Source organism: Saccopteryx bilineata, chromosome 4 (genome assembly GCF_036850765.1).
Source record: "Saccopteryx bilineata isolate mSacBil1 chromosome 4, mSacBil1_pri_phased_curated, whole genome shotgun sequence".
Taxonomy (NCBI): domain Eukaryota; kingdom Metazoa; phylum Chordata; class Mammalia; order Chiroptera; family Emballonuridae; genus Saccopteryx; species Saccopteryx bilineata.
Genome location: NC_089493.1, coordinates 162983268 through 163004409, shown reverse-complemented (window position 1 = coordinate 163004409; position 21142 = coordinate 162983268). Strand labels below are relative to the sequence as shown.

The following is a 21142-nucleotide window of genomic DNA, read 5'->3' as shown; positions in this document are numbered from 1 at the left end:
TAAAGACAAGCAATCTACTAGATGCAGAGCTCAAAACATTGGTTATAAGTTTGCTCAGTGAACTTAGAACTTCAACAGCATAAAAAATGACATGAAAATCATAAAGAATCAGTCAGAAATTAAGGATACACTAGCTGAAATGAATAATTTATGGGAATCAACAGTAAAGTAGATGAAGTCAAGATTCAAATTAACGATTTGTAATATAAGGAAACACCCCATCAGTATAGCAAAAAGAAAAAAGAATCCAAAACAGTGAGGATAGTGTAAGGAGCATCTGGGACCATTTCAATCACACCAACATTCACATCACGTGGGCACCAGAAGGAGACGAGAGAACAAGAAACTGAAAACCTATTTGAAAAAATAATGACAAAAACTTATCTAACCTGGTGAAAGAAATACAGTGTGTCCGTAAAGTCATGGTGCACTTTTGACCAGTCACAGGAAAGCAACAAAAGACGATAGAAATGTGAAATTTGCACCAAATATAAGGAAAACTCTCCCAGTTTCATACCTATTCAGTGCAGTTCAATGTGGGCTCACACAGATTTTTTAGGGCTCCTTAGGTAGCTATCCCGTATTGCCTCTACAGACTCGCCACTGACTGATGGCCTACCAGAACGGGGTTTCTCCACCAAACTGCTGGTTTCCTTCAACTGCTTATTGCACCGAGTAATGTTATTTCTATTGATATGTGGTGGCGCTTTGTTATAAATGCGCCGATATTCACGTTGCACTTTGGTCACGGATTCGAATTTAGTGAGCCACAGAACACACTGAACTTTCCTCTGTACCATCCACATCTCGACTGGCATGGCCGTGGGCTGCTCTGCTGTATACAGTGTTACGTCATCATCTGTGCATGCGCACATGCTGCCACATCATCCTACAGAAACTGGGAGGGTTTTCCTTTTATTTGGTACAGATTAGTCTACCCAGCAAAGCTATCCTTTAGACTCTAATGGCAGATAATGACAAAAAAATGCTAAAGGAGTTCATCACCACCAAACCAGTATTATATCAAGTATTAAATGGTCTTCTTGATAACCTCTCAAAATCAAGAATAATCTGCAGACTTTATAACCTATCCCATTTTATTATATTTGTTCATTTGTTTCTCTTATCTTCATTCTTGATACTTTTTTTTCCTCCTCCAATTTGGCCGATTAACTCTCTACCGGTCTTACTCTCTCCTCTCCTTGAACTGCACTACCCATAAGTGTTACATCTCCCATTATCTTTTCTCTTCTCTCCCTTTCTCTCTATGAGGGTTGCACTCCAAAACCCTTAACTCTCTCTCTCTCTCCTTTCTTTTTTCTTCTTTTAGTGGTTCCCTCTTTTTTTCTCTCTCTCTCTTTCTTTTCTCCCTCTATATTAGTTTCTTCCTTTCTCCTTTACATCTCCTCTCATTCAAACCTCAATAACAAACAAATTATCTTATCTGGAACTCAAACCTATGTTTGTGGCATTTTGGGGGGTTTTTACTTCACCTTTTTAACTCACTAGCAGTGCTCCCATCCCTGGCTCTCCATATTATCTAGTTCTTGTTCCACTAAATACAATAGTAATTTTTTAATTGGTCCCCCCATTTTTCCGTTTTCCTCTTATTCCTCTCATCATAACTCTTAGACAACCAACACCTAAAAGCAAATCATTTTATTCTTGACCCAATTTTTTTCCTTATTTGCTTTTTGTGGGTCCATACGCTCTTTTTTCTTTTTTTTTTCCTTTTCTTTTTTTTTTTTTTGCCCCTTTATTACTTTTCCCCAATTCAGGCCCTCCATCACAGGCATTGTTTGTTATAATTCACAGTCCACCACAAGATTTTCTCAAGAAAGAGGGGAGAGGAGAGGAGAGGAAAAAAGGAGGGGAGGAATAATTTCCTTTTTTTAAAATTTTTATTTTATTTTATTTTTCTTTATTTCATTATTAATTTTTTTTAAAAAAACAACTCTTCAATTTTTAATTTTTTTTTAAACTTTTTATTCTTTATTAAATCTCATTAATACTATCAACAAAACCACCCTCAGATGCCATTAAGGAAGAGAAAATCGAATATCATGGATACAAAAGAAAGAGAGGTAACACAGCTAGATGAGGAAAAATCTATGGAGAAATAATTTAATATATTGGAAACCTTGGAGCTAAATGACAGAGAATTCAAGATAGAAATCCTAAAAATCCTCCGAGATATACAAGAAAACACAGAAAGGCAATTTAGGGAGCTCAGAAAACAACTCAATGAACACAAAGAATATATGTCCAAGGAAATTGAAACTATAAAAACAAATCAAACAGAGATGAAAAACTCAATTCACGAGCTGAAAAATGAAGTAACAAGCTTAGCTAATAGAACAGGTCAGATAGAAGAGAGGATTAGTGAAATAGAAGACAAGCAACTTGAGGCACAACAGAGAGAAAAAGAAAGAGACTCAAAAATTAAAAAAAATAAGATAGCCCTACAAGAATTATCTGACTCCATCAAAAAGAATAACATAAGAATAATAGGTATATCAGAGGGAGAAGAGAGAGAAAATGGAATGGAGAACATACTCAAACAAATAATAGATGAGAACTTCCCAAGTCTGTGGAAAGAACTAAAGCCTCAAGTTCAAGAAGCAAACAGAACTCCAAGTTTTCTTAACCCCAACAAACCTACTCCAAGGCATATCATAATGAAATTGACACAAACCAACAGCAAAGAAAAAATTCTCAAGGCAGCCAGGGAAAAGAAGAATACAACATATAAAGGAAGGCCCATTAGATTATCATCAGATTTCTCAGCAGAAACTCTACAAGATAGAAGAGAGTGGACCCCAATATTTAAAGTCCTGAAAGAGAGAAACTTTCAGCCACAAATACTATACCCATCAAAGCTATCCTTCAAATACGAAGGAGAAATAAAAACATTCACAGATACAGAAAAGATGAGGGAATTTATCATCAGAAAACCCCCACTCCAGGAATTACTAAAGGGGGTTCTCCAATCAGATACAAAGAACAAAAAAAAAACAGAGCCACAAGTAAAAGCTCCAAGAAGAACACAATAAAACCAAATTTAAACTGTGAGAACAACAAAAAGAAAGAGGGGGAGAAGATGGAGATTAACAGTAGCAAAGGACGATGGAGTGCAAAAGTACTCACAAAATAGTTCACTACAATGAACAGGGTAGGGACCCTTTTCATTACTCAAAGGTAACCACCATTGAAAAAACCACCACAGAAGCACATGAGATAAAAAAGATAGCAACAGAGGAAAGATGTATGGAATACAACCAAATAAAAACAAAAGATAGAAAAACGAAAGAGAAGGATCAAACAAGACACAAAACTAACAGAAAGCAAGATATAAAATGGCAATAGGGAACTCACAAGTATCAATAATTACACTAAATGTAAACGGATTAAACTCACCAATAAAAAGGCACAGAGTAGCAGAATGGATTAAAAAAGAAAATCCAACTGTATGCTGCCTACAGGAAACTCATCTAAGTAACAAGGATAAAAACAAATTCAAAGTGAAAGGCTGGAAAACAATACTCCAAGCAAATAACATCCAAAAAAAAGCAGGCGTAGCAATACTCATATCAGATAATGCTGACTACAAGACAGGAAAAGTACTCAGAGACAAAAATGGCCATTTCATAATGGCTAAGGGGACACTGAATCAAGAAGACATAACAATTCTTAATATATATGCACCAAACCAAGGAGCACCAAAATATATAAGACAGCTACTTATTGATCTTAAAACAAAAACTGACAAAAATACAATCATACTTGGAGACCTCAATACACTGCTGATGGCTCTAGATCGGTCATCCAAACAGAGAATCAACAAAGACATAGTGGCCTTAAACAAAACACTAGAGCACCTGGATATGATAGACATCTACAGGACATTTCATCCCAAAGTGACTGAGTATACATTTTTCTCCAGTGTACATGGATCATTCTCAAGAATTGACCATATGTTGGGCCACAAAAACAACATCAGCAAATTCAGAAAAATTGAAGTTGTACCAAGCATATTTTCTGATCATAAAGCCTTGAAACTAGAATTCAACTGCAAAAAAGAGGAAAAAAATCCCACAAAAATGTGGAAACTAAACAACATACTTTTAAAAAATGAATGGGTCAAAGAAGAAATAAGTGCAGAGATCAAAAGACTCTGCACTATATACAGACTAATGAAAATGACAATACGACATATCAGAATCTATGGGATGCAGCAAAAGCAGTGATAAGAGGGAAGTTCATATCACTTCAGGCATATATGAACAAACAAGAGAGAGCCCAAGTGAACCACTTAACTTCCCACCTTAAGGAACTAGAAAAAGAAGAACAAAGACAACCCAAAACCAGCCGAAGAAAGGAGATAATAAAAATCAGAGCAGAAATAAATGAATTAGAGAACAGAAAAACTATAGAAAAAATTAATAGAACAAGGAGCTGGTTCTTTGAAAAGATCAACAAAATTGACAAACCCTTGGCAAGACTTACCAAGGAAAAAAGAGAAAGAACTCATATAAACAAAATCCAAAATGAAAGAGGAGAAATCACCATGGACACCGTAGATATACAAAGAATTATTGTAGAATACTATGAAAAACTTTATGCCACTAAATTCAACAACCTAGAAGAAATGGATAAATTTCTAGAAAAATACAACCTTCCTAGACTGAGTCAAGAAGAAGCAGAAAGCCTAAACAGACCTATCAGTAGAGAAGAAATAGAAAAAACCATTAAAAACCTCCCCAAAAATAAAAGTCCAGGCCCTGACGGCTATACCAGCGAATTTTATCAAACATTCAAAGAAGACTTGGTTCCTATTCTACTCAAAGTCTTCCAAAAAATTGAAGAAGAAGCAATACTTCCAAACACATTTTATGAGGCCAACATAACCCTCATACCAAAACCAGGCAAGGATGGCACAAAAAAAGAAAACTACAGACCAATATCTCTAATGAATACAGATGCTAAAATACTAAACAAAATACTAGCAAATCGAATACAACAACATATTAAAAAAATAATACATCATGATCAAGTGGGATTCATCCCAGAATCTCAAGGATGGTTCAACATACGTAAAACGGTTAACGTAATACACCATATCAACAAAACAAAGAACAAAAACCACATGATCTTATCAATAGATGCAGAAAAGGCTTTCGATAAAATACAACACAATTTTATGTTTAAGACTCTCAACAAAATGGGTATAGAAGGAAAATATCTCAACATGATAAAGGCCATATATGATAAACCATCAGCTAACATCATATTAAATGGCACTAAACTGAAGGCTTTCCCCCTTAAATCAGGAACAAGACAGGGTTGTCCACTCTCTCCACTCTTATTTAATGTGGTACTAGAGGTTCTAGCCAGAGCAATCAGACAAGACAAAGAAATAAAAGGCATCCATATCGGAAAAGAAGAAGTAAAGGTATCACTTTTTGCAGATGATATGATCCTATACATCGAAAATTCCAAAGAATCCACAAAAAGACTACTAGAAACAATAAGCCAATACAGTAAGGTCGCAGGATACAAAATTAACATACAGAAGTCAATAGCCTTTCTATATGCCAACAATGAAACAACTGAGAAGGAACTCAAAAGAATAATCCCCTTCACGATTGCAACAAAAAAAATAAAATACTTAGGAATAAACATAACAAAGAATGTAAAGGACTTATATAATGAAAACTATAAACCATTGTTAAGGGAAATTGAAAAAGATAGAATGAGATGGAAGAATATACCTTGTTCTTGGCTAGGAAGAATAAATATAATCAAGATGGCTATATTACCCAAAGCAATATACAAATTTAATGCAATTCCCATCAAACTTCCAATGACATTTTTTAAATAAATAGAGCAAAAAATCATCAGATTTATATGGAACTATAAAAAACCCCGAATAGCCAAAGCAATCCTAAAGAAAAAGAATGAAGCTGGGGGCATAACAATACCTGACTTCAAACTCTATTATAGGGCCACGACAATCAAAACAGCACGGTATTGGCAGAAAAATAGACACTCAGACCAATGGAACAGAATAGAAAACCCAGAAATAAAACCACATATATATAGTCAAATAATTTTTGATAAAGGGGCCAACAACACACAATGGAGAAAAGAAAGCCTCTTCGATAAATGGTGCTGGGAAAACTGGAAAGCCACATGCAAAAGAATGAAACTGGACTACAGTCTCTCCCCCTGTACAAAAATTAACTCAAAATGGATCAAAGATCTAAACATAAGACCTGAAACAATTAAGTACATAGAAGAAGACATAGGTACTGAACTCATGGACCTGGGTTTTAAAGAGCATTTTATGAATTTGACTCCAATGGCAAGAGAAGTGAAGGCAAAAATTAATGAATGGGACTACATCAGACTAAGAAGTTTTTGCTCAGCAAGAGAAACTGATAACAAAATAAACAGAAAGCCAACTAAATGGGAAATGATATTTTCAAACAACAGCTCAGATAAGGGCTTAATATCCAAAATATACAAAGAACTCATAAAACTCAACAACAAACAAACAAACAATCCAATAAAAAAATGGGAAGAGGATATGAATAGACACTTCTCCCAGGAAGAAATACAAATGGCCAACAGATATATGAAAAGATGCTCATCTTCTTTAGCTATTAGAGAAATGCAAATCAAAACGGCAATGAGATACCACCTCACACCTGTTCGATTAGCTATTATTAGCAAGTCAGGTAATAGCAAATGTTGGAGAGGTTGTGGAGAAAAAGGAACCCTCATCCACTGTTGGTGGGAATGTAAAGTAGTACAACCATTATGGAAGAAAGTATGGTGGTTCCTCAAAAAACTGAAAATAGAACTACCTTATGACCCAGCAATTCCTCTACTGGGTATATATCCCCAAAACTCAGAAACATTGATACGTAAAGACACATGCAGCCCCATGTTCATTGCAGCACTGTTCACAGTGGCCAGGACATGGAAACAACCAAAAAGCCCATCAATAGATGACTGGATAAAGAAGATGTGGCACATATACACTATGGAATACTACTCAGCCATAAGAAATGATGACATCGGAACATTTACAGCAAAATGGTGGGATCTTGATAACATGATACGAAGCGAAATAAGTAAATCAGAAAAAACCAGGAACTGTATTATTCCATACGTAGGTGGGACATAATAGTGAAACTAAGAGACATTGATAAGAGTGTGGTGGTTACGGGGGGGAGGGGGGAATGGGGGAGGGAAAGGGGGAGGGGGAGGGGCACAGAGAGAACAAGATAGAGGGTGACAGAGGACAATCTGACTTTGGGTGGTGGGTATGCAACATAATTGAACGACAAGATAACCTGGACTTGTTATCTTTGAATATATGTATCCTGATTTATTGATGTCACCCCATTAAAAAAATAAAATTATAATTAAAAAAAATAATAATACATCATGATCAAGTGGGATTCATCCCAGAATCTCAAGGATGGTTCAACATACGTAAAACGGTTAATGTAATACACCATATCAACAAAACAAAGAACAAAAACCACATGATCTTATCAATAGACGCAGAAAAGGCTTTCGATAAAATACAACACAATTTTATGTTTAAGACTCTCAACAAAATGGGTATAGAAGGAAAATATCTCAACATGATAAAGGCCATATATGATAAACCATCAGCTAACATCATATTAAATGGCACTAAACTGAAGGCTTTCCCCCTTAAATCAGGAACAAGACAGGGTTGTCCACTCTCTCCACTCTTATTTAATGTGGTACTAGAGGTTCTAGCCAGAGCAATCAGACAAGACAAAGAAATAAAAGGCATCCATATCGGAAAAGAAGAAGTAAAGGTATCACTATTTGCAGATGATATGATCCTATACATCGAAAACCCCAAAGAATCCACAAAAAGACTACTAGAAACAATAAGCCAATACAGTAAGGTCGCAGGATACAAAATTAACATACAGAAGTCAATAGCCTTTCTATATGCCAACAATGAAACAACTGAGAAGGAACTCAAAAGAATAATCCCCTTCACGATTGCAACAAAAAAAATAAAATACTTAGGAATAAACATAACAAAGAATGTAAAGGACTTATATAATGAAAACTATAAACCATTGTTAAGGGAAATTGAAAAAGATAGAATGAGATGGAAGAATATACCTTGTTCTTGGCTAGGAAGAATAAATATAATCAAGATGGCTATATTACCCAAAGCAATATACAAATTTAATGCAATTCCCATCAAACTTCCAATGACATTTTTTAAATAAATAGAGCAAAAAATCATCAGATTTATATGGAACTATAAAAAACCCCGAATAGCCAAAGCAATCCTAAAGAAAAAGAATGAAGCTGGGGGCATAACAATACCTGACTTCAAACTCTATTATAGGGCCACGACAATCAAAACAGCACGGTATTGGCAGAAAAATAGACACTCAGACCAATGGAACAGAATAGAAAACCCAGAAATAAAACCACATATATATAGTCAAATAATTTTTGATAAAGGGGCCAACAACACACAATGGAGAAAAGAAAGCCTCTTCAATAAATGGTGCTGGGAAAACTGGAAAGCCACATGCAAAAGAATGAAACTGGACTACAGTCTCTCCCCCTGTACAAAAATTAACTCAAAATGGATCAAAGATCTAAACATAAGACCTGAAACAATTAAGTACATAGAAGAAGACATAGGTACTGAACTCATGGACCTGGGTTTTAAAGAGCATTTTATGAATTTGACTCCAATGGCAAGAGAAGTGAAGGCAAAAATTAATGAATGGGACTACATCAGACTAAGAAGTTTTTGCTCAGCAAGAGAAACTGATAACAAAATAAACAGAAAGCCAACTAAATGGGAAATGATATTTTCAAACAACAGCTCAGATAAGGGCTTAATATCCAAAATATACAAAGAACTCATAAAACTCAACAACAAACAAACAAACAATCCAATAAAAAAATGGGAAGAGGATATGAATAGACACTTCTCCCAGGAAGAAATACAAATGGCCAACAGATATATGAAAAGATGCTCATCTTCTTTAGCTATTAGAGAAATGCAAATCAAAACTGCAATGAGATACCACCTCACACCTGTTCGATTAGCTGTTATTAGCAAGTCAGGTAATAGCAAATGTTGGAGAGGCTGTGGAGAAAAAGGTACCCTCATACACTGTTGGTGGGAATGTAAAGTAGTACAACCATTATGGAAGAAAGTATGGTGATTCCTCAAAAAACTGCAAATAGAACTACCTTATGACCCAGCAATCCCTCTACTGGGTATATATCCCAAAAACTCAGAAACATTGATACGTAAAGACACATGCAGCCCCATGTTTATTGCAGCATTGTTCACAGTGGCCAGGACATGGAAACAACCAAAAAGCCAATCAATAGATGACTGGATAAAGAAGATGTGGCACATATACACTATGGAATACTACTCAGCCATAAGAAATGATGACATCGGAACATTTACAGCAAAATGGTGGGATCTTGATAACATGATACGAAGCGAAATAAGTAAATCAGAAAAAACCAGGAACTGTATTATTCCATACGTAGGTGGGACATAATAGTGAAACTAAGAGACATTGATAAGAGTGTGGTGGTTACGGGGGGAGGGGGAAATGGGAGAGGGATAGGGGGTGTGGAGGGGCACAAAGAAAACAAGATAGAAGGTGACAGAGGACAATCTGACTTTGGGTGGTGGGTATGCAACATAATTGAACGACAAGATAACCTGGACTTGTTATCTTTGAATATATGTGTCCTGATTTATTGATGTCACCCCATTAAAAAAATAAAATTATAAAAAAGAAAGATGAAAAAAAAAAAGACTACAAAGGTAATCAGAGACAAAGATGGATATTTTATAATGATAAAGGGGACATTATATCAAGAAGACATAATATATTAATATATGCACCAAATCAGGGAGCACCAAAATATATAAGACACTACTAACTGATCTAAAAAATAGAAACAGACAAACACACAATTATACTTAGAGATTTCAACATACCATTGATGCTTTAGATTGATCTTCCAAACAGAAAATCAATAAAGAAATAGCCTTGTCCTGGCCAGTTTGCTCAGTGGTGTAGCCTGGTGTGTGGATGTACTGAGTTTAATTCCTGGTCTGGGCATACAGAAGTGGCCATCTGCTTCTCCATTCCTGTCCCTCTCCCTTCTTTCTTGCTCTCTTTACCCACTCCCTCAGCTAGGGCTTGATTGATTTGAGTGCACTGGCCCCAGGTGCTGAGGATGTCTCTGTGGAGCCTCTGCCTCAGGTGGTAAAAATAGCTCAGTTGCGAACATAGCCCCAGATGGAGCTTGCCAGATGGATCCCATCAAGGGCACATGCAGGAGTCTGTCTCTCTATCTCTCCTCTTCTCACTTGGAAAAAGAAGAAATATATAAATAAAAAATAAGAAATATCATCCTTAAATGCCACACTAGACCAAATGGACATATTAGACATCTATAGGACATTTCATCTCAGAACATCAGATTATACATTCTTTTCTGGTCTGCATGGAACATTCGCAAGGATAGACCATATATTGGGCCATAAAACTAACATAAACATATTTAGAAAGATTGAAATTATACCAAACACTTTTTGACCATAAGGCTATGAAATTACAATTCAACTGTAAAAAGGAAGTAAAGAAACCCACAAAAATGTGGAAATTAAACAGCATATGTCTAAAAAATGACTGGGTCAAAGAATAAATAAAAGCAGAGATTAAAAGATACATATAGACAACCTGACCAAGTGGTGGTGCAGTGGATAGACTGTTGGCCTGGGATGCTGAGGACCCAGTTTTGGAGCCCTGAGGTCACTAGCTTGAGCACGATCTCACCAGCTTGAGTGTGGGGTCACTGGCTTGAGCATGGAATCATACATATGACCCCATAGTCCCTGGCTTAAAGCCCAAAGTCACAGGCTTGAGCAAGGGGTTACTGGCTCAGCTGGAGCCCCCCTGTTAAGGCACATATGAGAAAACTATAAGTGAACAACTAAGGTGCCCCAACTATGAACTGATGCTTCTCATCACTCTCCCTTTCTGTCTCTCTCGCTAAACAAACAAACCCCTAAAAGATATATACAAAGGAGAATGACAACACAAGATATCAAAATTTTGGGATGCAGTGAAAGCAGTAATAAAAGAGAAATTTATGTCATTACAGGCTTATATAAAAAAACAAGAGAGATCTCAAATAAATAACTTACTATCACATCTTAAAAACTAGATAAAGAAGAACAAAAGCAAACCAAAGGCAGTAGAAGAAAGGAAATAGTAAAATTTGAGCAGAACTAAGTGAAATAGAGAACAAAAAACTATAGAAAAAAATTAATACAACAAAGAGCTGGTTCTTTGAAAAGATCAGTAAAACTGACAAAGCCCTGGCTAGACTCACTAAGGAAAAAAAAAGAGAAAAGACTCATAAACAAAATCTGAAATGAAAGAGTAGGTATTATCAGACATCATAGACATACAAAAGATCATACTAGAATTCTATGAAAGATTATATGCCACCAAATTTAACAATCTAGAAGAAATGGATAAGTTCCTAGAACTATACAATCTTCCTAGACTGAGTCATGAAGAAGTAGAAATCCTAAATAGACCCATAAGCAGGGTCTATCAAAAAACTTCCCCCAAAATAAAAGTCCAGGATTAGATGGCTACACTAGTGAATTCTACCAAATATTCAAAGAAGATTTGGTACCTATCCTTCTCAAAGTCTTCCAAAACAGAATAAGTGGTACTCCCTAACACATTTTATGAGACCAACATAACCCTGATACCGAAACCTGGCAAGGACAACACAAAAAAAACTACAGAGCAATATCTCTAATGAATACAGTTGCAAAAATCCTAAATAAAATATTACCAAATTGAATACAACAACATATTAAAAAAATAATACATCATGATCAAGTGGAATTCATTCCAGCAGCACAAGAATGGTTCAACATACATAAATTGATCAACATAATACATCACATCAACAAAACAAAGAACAAAAATCATATGGTTCTATCAATAGATGCAGAAAAGGCATTTGATAAGGTACAATATCCCTTTATGTTTAAAGCACTCAATAAAATGGGTATAGAAGGAAAGTACCAAGCATAATAAAGTACCTCAGCATAATAAAGGCCATATATGTCAAACCATCAGCTAATATCATAATAAATTGTGGAAAAAAATGAAGGCTTTTCCTCTAAAATCAGGAACAAGACAAATCTGCCCACTCTCTCCACTCCTATTCAGCATAGTTCTGGAAGTTTTAGCCAGCATAATCAGGCAAGAGAAAGAACTAAAAGGCATCCAAATCAGGAAATAAAGGTTTCACTTTTTGCAGATGACATGATCCTGTATATAGGAAACCCAAAGACTCCACTGAAAAACTATTAGAAACAATAAACCAATACAGTAAAGTCACAAAATACAAAATCAATATACAAAAATCTATTGCTTTCCTATATGCAAATGATGAAACCTCAGAAAATGAACTTAAAAAAGAAAAACAGTTCTTTTTGTAATTGCAACAACAGCAACACCAAAAATAAAATGCCTAGGAATAAACTTAACAAAGGGTATGAAGGACCTATATACTGAAAACTGCAAAGCATTATTGAAAGAAATTTAAAAAGACATAATGAAATGTAAAAACATTCCATGTTCATGGATTGGAGGAATCAACATAGTTAAAATGGCTATATTACCCAAAGCAATTTATAAATTTAATGCAATGCCCATTAAAATCTTGATGTCATTTTTTAAAGAAACAAAACAAAAACAATCACCAGTTTTGTATGAAAACATAAAAAACCCTGAATGGCCAAAAGAATCTTGAGAAAAAATAATGAAGCCAGAGGTACCACACTACTTGACTTCAAAGTATACTACAGTCATGATAATCCAAAAAGCATGGTGTAGGCAGAAAAACAGACATACAGACCAATGGAACAGAATTGAGAGCCCAGAAATATATATATATAATATATAATATATAATATATAATATATAATATATAATATATTATATATTATATAATATATATATTATATAATTATATAATTATATATTATATATTATATAATTATATAATTATATATTAATATATATATTATATATTATATATATGGACACCACATATATATGGACAAATAATCTTCAGCAAAGTAGTCAAAAACACAATGGAGAAAAGAAAGCCTCATCAATAAATGGTGCTGGGAAAATTGGAAAACCTCATGCAAAAGAATGAAGCTTGACTACATCTTGTCCCCCTGCACAAAACTCAAAGTGGATGAAAGACCTAAATATAAGATCTGAAACAATAAATTACATAGAAGAAACATAGGTACTAAACTCATGAACCTTGGCTGTAGAGAACAATTTATGAATTTGATTCCAAAGGCAAGGGAAGTAAAGGCAACAGTAAATGAATGGGACTATATCAAACAAAAAAGCTTCTGCACACAAAAAAAACTGAAACAAAACAAAAAGGCAGTCAACCAAATGGGAGATGATATATATTTACAAACAACAGCTCCAATAAGGGGTTAATATCCAAAATATATAAAGAACTCACAAAGCTTAGCAACAAACAAGCAAACAATCCAATTTAAAAAATGGGGAGAGGACCTGAACAGACAATTCTCTCAAGAAGACATACAAATGGCCAACAGATACATGAAAATATGCTCATCTTCACTAGCTATTAGAGAAATGCAAATCAAAACCACAATGAGATACCACCTCGTACCCGTAAGATTAGCTATTATCAACAAGACAGGTATTAACTAGTGTTGGAAAGGCTGTGAAGAAAAAGGAACCCTCATTCACTGCTGATGGGAATGTAAACTGGTACAGCCATTATGGAAGAAAGTATGGTGGTTCCTCAAAAAACTAATATGACTGAGCAATACCTCTGCTGAGTACCTACCCAAAAAACTAAAAAATATTAGTACATAGAGACACATGAACCCCTATGTTCATTGTAGCACTATTATTCACAGTGGCCAAGACATGGAAACAACCAAAATGTCTTTTGATAGATGACTGGATAAAGAAGATGTGGCACATATATACAATGGAATACTATTCAGCCATAAGGAATGATGACATACTTTCATTTATGACAATATGGATGAACCTTGAGAACATTATACTGAGTGAAATAAGTAAATAAGAAAACGCTAAGAACTGTATGATTTCACATATAGGTGGGATATAAAACTGAGACTCATGGACATAGATAAAAATGAAGTGGTTACAGGGAGGGGATGGTGGGGAGAGGAGTAAAGATGGGCAGGTATGTGGTGATGGAGAGTGATTTGACTTTCGGTGATGGGTACACAACACAATCAACAATTCAAATGCTATAGAGATGTTTACCTGAAACCTATGTAGTCTTACTAATCAATGTTACCTTGTTAAATATATATAATTTATATAATCTCCTAAATAAACAAAAACAGAACAAAAAATATTAAGGCATTCACTGAGTAATTAATTACTGTCTAGCTTATTTTTTAAGAAATAACTTTTAGCCCTGGCTGGTGGCTCAGTGAATAGAGGGTCAGCCTGGTGTATGGACATCCCAGGTTCAATTCCTGCTCAGGGTACACAGGAGAAGCAACCATCTACTTCTTTCCCTCTTTCTTTCCCCCTTCTCTCTCTCTTCTCCTCCTGCAGCTAGTGGCTCAATTGGTTTGATTGTGTCCCTGGGCGCTGAGGGTAGCTTCCTTGGAGCACATCAGCCTCAAGCACTAAAAATAACTCAGTACTTGAGTATTGGTCCCAGATGTGGTTGCCAGGTGGATACCTGTCAGGGTGCATGCGGAGTCTGCCTCACTATCTTCCCTCATCTCACCTAAAAAAAAAAAAAAAAAAAAAAAAAAAAAAAGACACACACAAAACAATCTTTCAAGTCTGACTAGGTGATGGTGCAGTGGATAGAATGTTGACCTGGACACGGAGGACCCAGGTTGAAAACCCTGAGGTCACCGGCTTGAATGTGGGATTATAGACATGAACCCATGGTTGCTGGCTTAAGCCCAAGGTTTCTGGCTAGAGCAAAGGATCATTGGTTTGGCTGGAGCACCCCCCTCCCATCAAGGCACATTTGAGAAAGCAATCATCAAACTACTAAAGTGCTACAACAAGTTGATGCTTTCTGTCCATCTGTCCCTGTCTGCCCCACCCTCTCTTTCTCGTTAAAAAAAAAAAAAAGAAAAAAGAAATAACTAAAATCTCTATGTGTTAAATGCTTTTCCCTTGCCTAGTCCTGTCCTAAATATTCTAAGGGGTTAGTGAGGTGCTGATATAAGAAATAAAAGATGTAGATTGAGGTCTTTGAAAGTTCATAGTCTGTTTGAGAAGAACAGATTTATCTGTCTAAAATAGAGAATAGCAGGAAACAATCAATGACCAGATGTAAGATGCATATTTTCTTGTCACCAGCACTGTGCATCTTTTCACTTTTCCTGGGGGAACCACTATCTCTGCTTCAACAAGGAGTTTGATTAGGGCATGGTCCCAGGAGATAGAGACCAGCTTTGCCTTCCTTGGCCCACTGGAAATACTCATTGTCTTCTTTCTCCAGTTTATTGAATGAGCACATCTATTGCATAAGTGACTTCAGGGAGGATTTTAGGAATTCCTCATCACACTATACTTGAAATACTCTACCTTGCCCCTTAATCTAGTATATTTCCCCTTCTCTTCTCAGTATATTCTCACTTATGGGTATAAAGATAAATTGAGTTCTCCTTTAATATTAGCTTTGCCTTCAGTTATTCTCAACTTTCCTTTAGGCAGCTTTCAACCTAACCAGAAGGAAAGCATTCAAAACCAAGACATTGGATTATCCCCCTGTTGTATTGTAAACTCTTTAAACCCTCAACTAGATTGTAAACTCTGTAAGACTGTGTCTTCTTGCCTGACCTGTGGTGGTGCAGTGGATAAAGCGTCAACTTGGGACGCTGAGGATGCCAGTTTGAAACCCTGGGCTTGCCTGGTCAAGGCACATATGGGAGTTGATGCTTCCTGTTCCTCCCCCCTTCTTTCTCTCTCTACTCTCTCTAAAATGAATAAATAAAATCTTTAAAAAAAAAGACTGTGTCTTATACTTTTTCAGTATTAAGTACATAGTAAGAACTTAATATATTTTCTTGATTTAAAAAAAATCATTTATTTTAGTGAGAGCGGAAGAAAGAGACAGGAACATCGATCTGCTCCTGTATGTGCTCTGCACTTTGGAACGATGCTTTAATCAAATGAGTTATTTGGCCAGGGTTTAATTTTTTTTTTATTCTACAAAAAAACAAAGCTTATAGAAAGAGAGATGGACTCTTTTCATTAGGCTGATGGACTATGCTGTTCATGTTCAGCATAGAGAGGGGAGCAACTTCTTTGAGTTGAAGCCTTATGCATATTGATCTGTCAAGTTATTTTTGCCTTTTTCAGAACATCACATTTCCATACACATTTAAAATGAACCATACACATTCAAACTACATTTGGGTATTCTTTATTTTAAATCAGTTATGTTGTTGATTCTGTCTGTTAGAAATTGTTGCATGTTCTCCTGGCTGGGTAACTAAGTGGTTAGAATGTTGTCCCCATATGCCAAGGTTGCAAGGTCAATTCCTGGTCAGGGCATATACAAAAATCAACCATTGAATGCATAAATAAGTGAACAACAAATTGATATTTCTTTCTCTTCCTCTCTCTGAAAACAAATAAGTAAATAAATAAGAAAGAAATTGTTGGGTATCACTCCTGGATAATCCGTGGAAATAGGCAGAGAGGAAACTTAAGGGACTTATAGCAAGAATGTTTTTACCGTTTTCTCATTCAGTTCTGTAACACAATAATTTACTAAGTTCATCCACTAATAGTTGTCTTTTCTGGAAACTTTGAAAGATATGATATACTGCTCTCAATCCAAAATGATTTGAGGTGAGGTGATAGAGGAACAGATTTTTGAAACACTGACTAGAGGAAACTATTTTTAGTGCTATCTGGCAAACATCATGAAGTTCCAATCTCAGAGGGAGTCCTAGAAAGGAGAATACAGGTTCCATGTGACAGCTGGGGAGAGGCAAGTGAGGAAATAAGACATTATTTCATTTACCAAGTGGCTCGACAGTAGACCCAATTGGTGTGAACCATCCACAAATAATGCAAAAACAGTAAATAAGGTTGACTTTCCTGAAATCTTGCCTTGTTTTCTCTCAAAAATGAGTTTTAGCCTGACCTGTTGTGGCACAGTGGGTGAAAGCATCAACCTGGAACGCTGAGGTCACCGGTTCAAAACCCCAGGCTTGCCTGGTCAAGGCACATATGGGAATTGATGCTTCCTGCTCCTCCCTCTGTTCTATCTCTTCTCTCTGTGTCTCCTCTCTCTCTCTCTAAAAAAAAAAAAAAAAAAAAAAGTTTTTGCCTCCACTGGGCCCTCACAACACTTGGTTTATATTTCCATTATACCTTCTCAAATAGCTATCAGCCTGTGTTCAGCTGCCTGTCAGAGTTAAGCCCTGTAAGGTTAAAGACATTCATTAAAAAGTAGATTGAATTCATTGCTTTTTTGAGGTACAAATGAACACGAGAAAAACTATTATTGATAGCTATATCATTAGTGACTTTTGTTTCATTAAAGTTCAAGAAAAGTTAAGAAGAAAAGATAAAACAGTTTTATAGGAGAAGGAAATAGCTGTTATCATGGAGCCAGAAAGAACATCATAGTATCTAATCATAGATTGCAGATCACTTCTGAATGTTGAGGATGGGAACCGGGGTTAGAGGAGCCTGGGTATAAATGTTTAGGGGGACGGAAGGGGTAGTATCAGAATTTGATGAAAGCCCTTTCCTGCTTTTAGTGGCTTGATCAGAATCATTTTGGTAATGGAAACTAGAGTAAATATATCTTTATCAAGGAAGTAAAATATTACATTAGTCTTAATTATAGTAGTAATCACTATCTGTCACAAGAGGTAGAAAACTAAGGAGAGTTGACTGCTTTCTGGGTTAAGCAGCTACCATTTGAAGTTGGTTTTTAGATATGAGTTTTTATTTGCAGCTAACTCTGTAAGACTTACATTTTATTTTATTTTAATGTCCTGTGGTACTTTTGTTGATAATTTTCCCCAAAATGGTATAACAGAATAGAAATTCTGAAGAGAAGGAAAAGACAGAGAGAGGTAGGGAGGGAGGACAGGGGAGTAAAAAGAAGGAGAGAAAGAGATCTCTCAAGAGGGGAAAACATGAAGGCTAATGTGCAAGAAAAAACACAATAGAAAAATCACAGGTATTCAGTCAAACATTGCTTTTTATTCAAAAGAAAGAATAAAACAGTTGCATTTTAAACATACAAGTAAGCTGAAGCTCAAATGTAGTGTAAGGAATATTTTTCAAAAGAGAGAAAATACTATAATTTAGTAGAAGTCACTGAGCTAACAATGGCTACTTGAACATATAGCTTAGCTATTTAAAAAGTACAATCTAGCTGACCTGGCCGGTTGGCTCAGTGGTAGAGTGTTGGCCTGGTGTGCAGGAGTCCTGGGTACGATTCCCGGCCAGGGCACACAGGAGAAGTGCCCATCTGCTTCTCCACCCCTCCCCCTATCCTTCCTCTTTGTCTCTCTCTTCCCCTCCCGCAGCTGAGGCTCCATTGGAACAAAGTTGGCCCGGGCACTGAGGATGGCTCTATGGCCTCTGCCTCAGGTGCTAGAATGGCTCTGGTTGCAACAGAGCAAAGCCCCAGATGGACGGAGCATCGCCCCCTGGTGGGCATACCGGGTGGATCCTGGTTGGGCTCATGCGGGAGTCTGACTGCCTCCCCATTTCCAACTTCAGAAAAATACAAAAAAAAAAAATACAATCTAGCTTATTCTCCTATATAAGTGACTCTGTAGGTTGAATGAGTTTAAAAAATGTTTGTCATAAGATTTACAACAGGTTTTGAAGATCTGGAACTAATTATAAAAGTGCTACTGGTGACCTTCCTCCACTTAATATACATAAAGAATTAAGGATAAAAACCCATTCTGAAACGGAAGGTTCTATCTACACTGGCTATTAATAAATTAGTTAATATGATATTTAAAATAATTGAAGTGTGAAAGAGTTTGTGGCCAGTTCTAGTTGTGCTAATAGCATTGTTAGTGAAGAAAAGCTGTTGTTATTATGAACTAGAGTCTGATTTCGGCATTGGAATTAATTACAATTACAATGATTAGTTTAAATATTAAGTTAAAACCATTTCTTTAACTTTCAATCCAAACTTATTTTGTTAGCTAATTAATTAATTATAATGAGGCTTTCTGAGTTTGCTAATTAATTGAATAGTTACATGGTTGAAAGTTACAATTTCCATATTTGCAAGTGAATCTGCTTCAACATTAAGGAAGTAAAGAATTGTTTGTACTAGGTGTATCATTAGTAATGACCCCAGCATGAGTGCTGCTTTACCTCTCTTGCTTTCTCACAAACAACTGCATCTAAGTTATTTAAGTTATTCTTCTAAGACAAAAGAGGTGGTGGTGGTGGTTGTGTGTGTGTTTGTGAGGGTGAGAGAGAGAGAGAGAGAGGGAAAGAGAGAGAGAGAGATGACACAGATAGATTTGGCCTAAAGAAAAACTGGATAGTATAAAGTTGCTCTTTTTTTGTTTTGGTTCTGGCTGCTTCTTTATGAATCTTGCCCTATCCCCAGCCATTACCTCTCTATCTCCCATTCAAGAAGGGCTTCAGTACTGTGTTAATAATTTTTATATACCTGTTGATATTGGAGCCAATCTTAACGATCCTTTGGATTCATCTGTGTACATAGTGGAGATGGCAATATTTTCATATCTTTCCTGAGGTGTAAAGCACCAGCAGTGGTGAATAAGCACCACCAGGTCCTTCTGGAAATTTTTGTTGAGAAAGCCATAAAAGAGAGGATTTATACATGTAGAAACCATAGCAACCAAGTGGCAAACTATAAATACCAGGTCATGGTGGCAGCTCATCAACAACTCATGGTACCAGTCAAAGATGACATTGAAGATGTTCAAGGGCAACCAGCAGGCTGCAAAGGTCACCACAATGGAGATCAACATCGTGTTGATTCTTTTGTTCTCACTGAGCCGGCTGTCATGTTCTCTCTTCCTGTTCACCTTTCCATTTCTCCTATGGAGGCAAATAACAATCTTCAGGTGGCAGATGAGGATGAAGCTCAGAGGGACACAATATTGGAGCATAAATAGGGAGGTTGTAAAGAGGAGCTGGTTCATTTTGGAGGGCCAGTTCTCTACACAGGCCACTCGGTGGGTGTAGAGGTCAGTGGGGAGAGAGAGGTTGTGGAAGGGTTCTTCAGTGAGGTGGTAGCACAAAAATAAAGGAATAGACAACAGAAGGGAAAAAAGCCAAGTCAATGTGATACCCCAGTAGGCATAAGATACATTGGGCTTCCAGCCACGGGGGTTCACAATCAGTTGATACCTTTCAACAGCAATTAACACAAGTGAGAATATAGACACAGAAATGGAGACACTCTGCACATAAGAGGTGAGTTTGCACATGGTATCCCCAAATATCCAATGGTCCATCAGAGTGTAGATGACAGTAAAAGGGATGCACATGACACATACTAAGATGTCAGAGAGAGAGAGATTGGCAATCAGTATACTGGTAACATTCTGAGCTTCTCTCTGCTTCTTGAATATGATAATGATGAGAGAGAGGTTTCCAAAAAGGCCCATGATTAAGACCACAGTATAGGCTATGAGTAATAGGAGCAAGGCTAGAAAAGGGGGTCGACAAGACTCAAAGTAGGAAAATGCAGAGTTGTTGCTCTTTCCAATGGTTTTATTAGGTGCAGGATGGTTTAAGGAAAGTTCCATTTTGTCAGAGTTATGAGAAAGCTTTTCTAAGTTTACTTGTATTATGGGTAAATATTTTGATCACCAATTCTTGGGAAGTACTTTGCTCTGAGGCTTCCAGAGAGTAGTAATTAGTAGGATTTAATCTTCCTTGATCTTTGTCTGTGCTTCATGGATATGCATAAATGACTTCCGTATGCTCCTGAAATCCTAAAAAATTAAACAACG

General features: G+C 36.3%; 2 protein-coding genes across 3 annotated transcripts in view; one reads left to right on the top strand and one right to left on the bottom strand.

The window, feature by feature from the left end:
• Positions 1–21142, top strand: part of KLHL3 (kelch like family member 3) — a 384889-nt gene that overhangs the window by 126734 nt on the left and 237013 nt on the right. The window lies entirely within an intron of this gene.
• LOC136333314 (neuropeptide Y receptor type 6) lies at positions 19820–20993 on the bottom strand. Its single transcript, XM_066272289.1, has one exon. The coding sequence runs from the start codon at positions 20933–20935 to the stop codon at positions 19820–19822; it is 1116 nt and encodes a 371-aa protein (XP_066128386.1). The 5' UTR covers positions 20936–20993.

Bases quoted from the DNA above. Each gene is read 5' to 3' on its own strand.
- LOC136333314 (XM_066272289.1), bottom strand. From the start codon at position 20,935: ATGGAACTTTCCTTAAACCATCCTGCACCTAATAAAACCATTGGAAAG.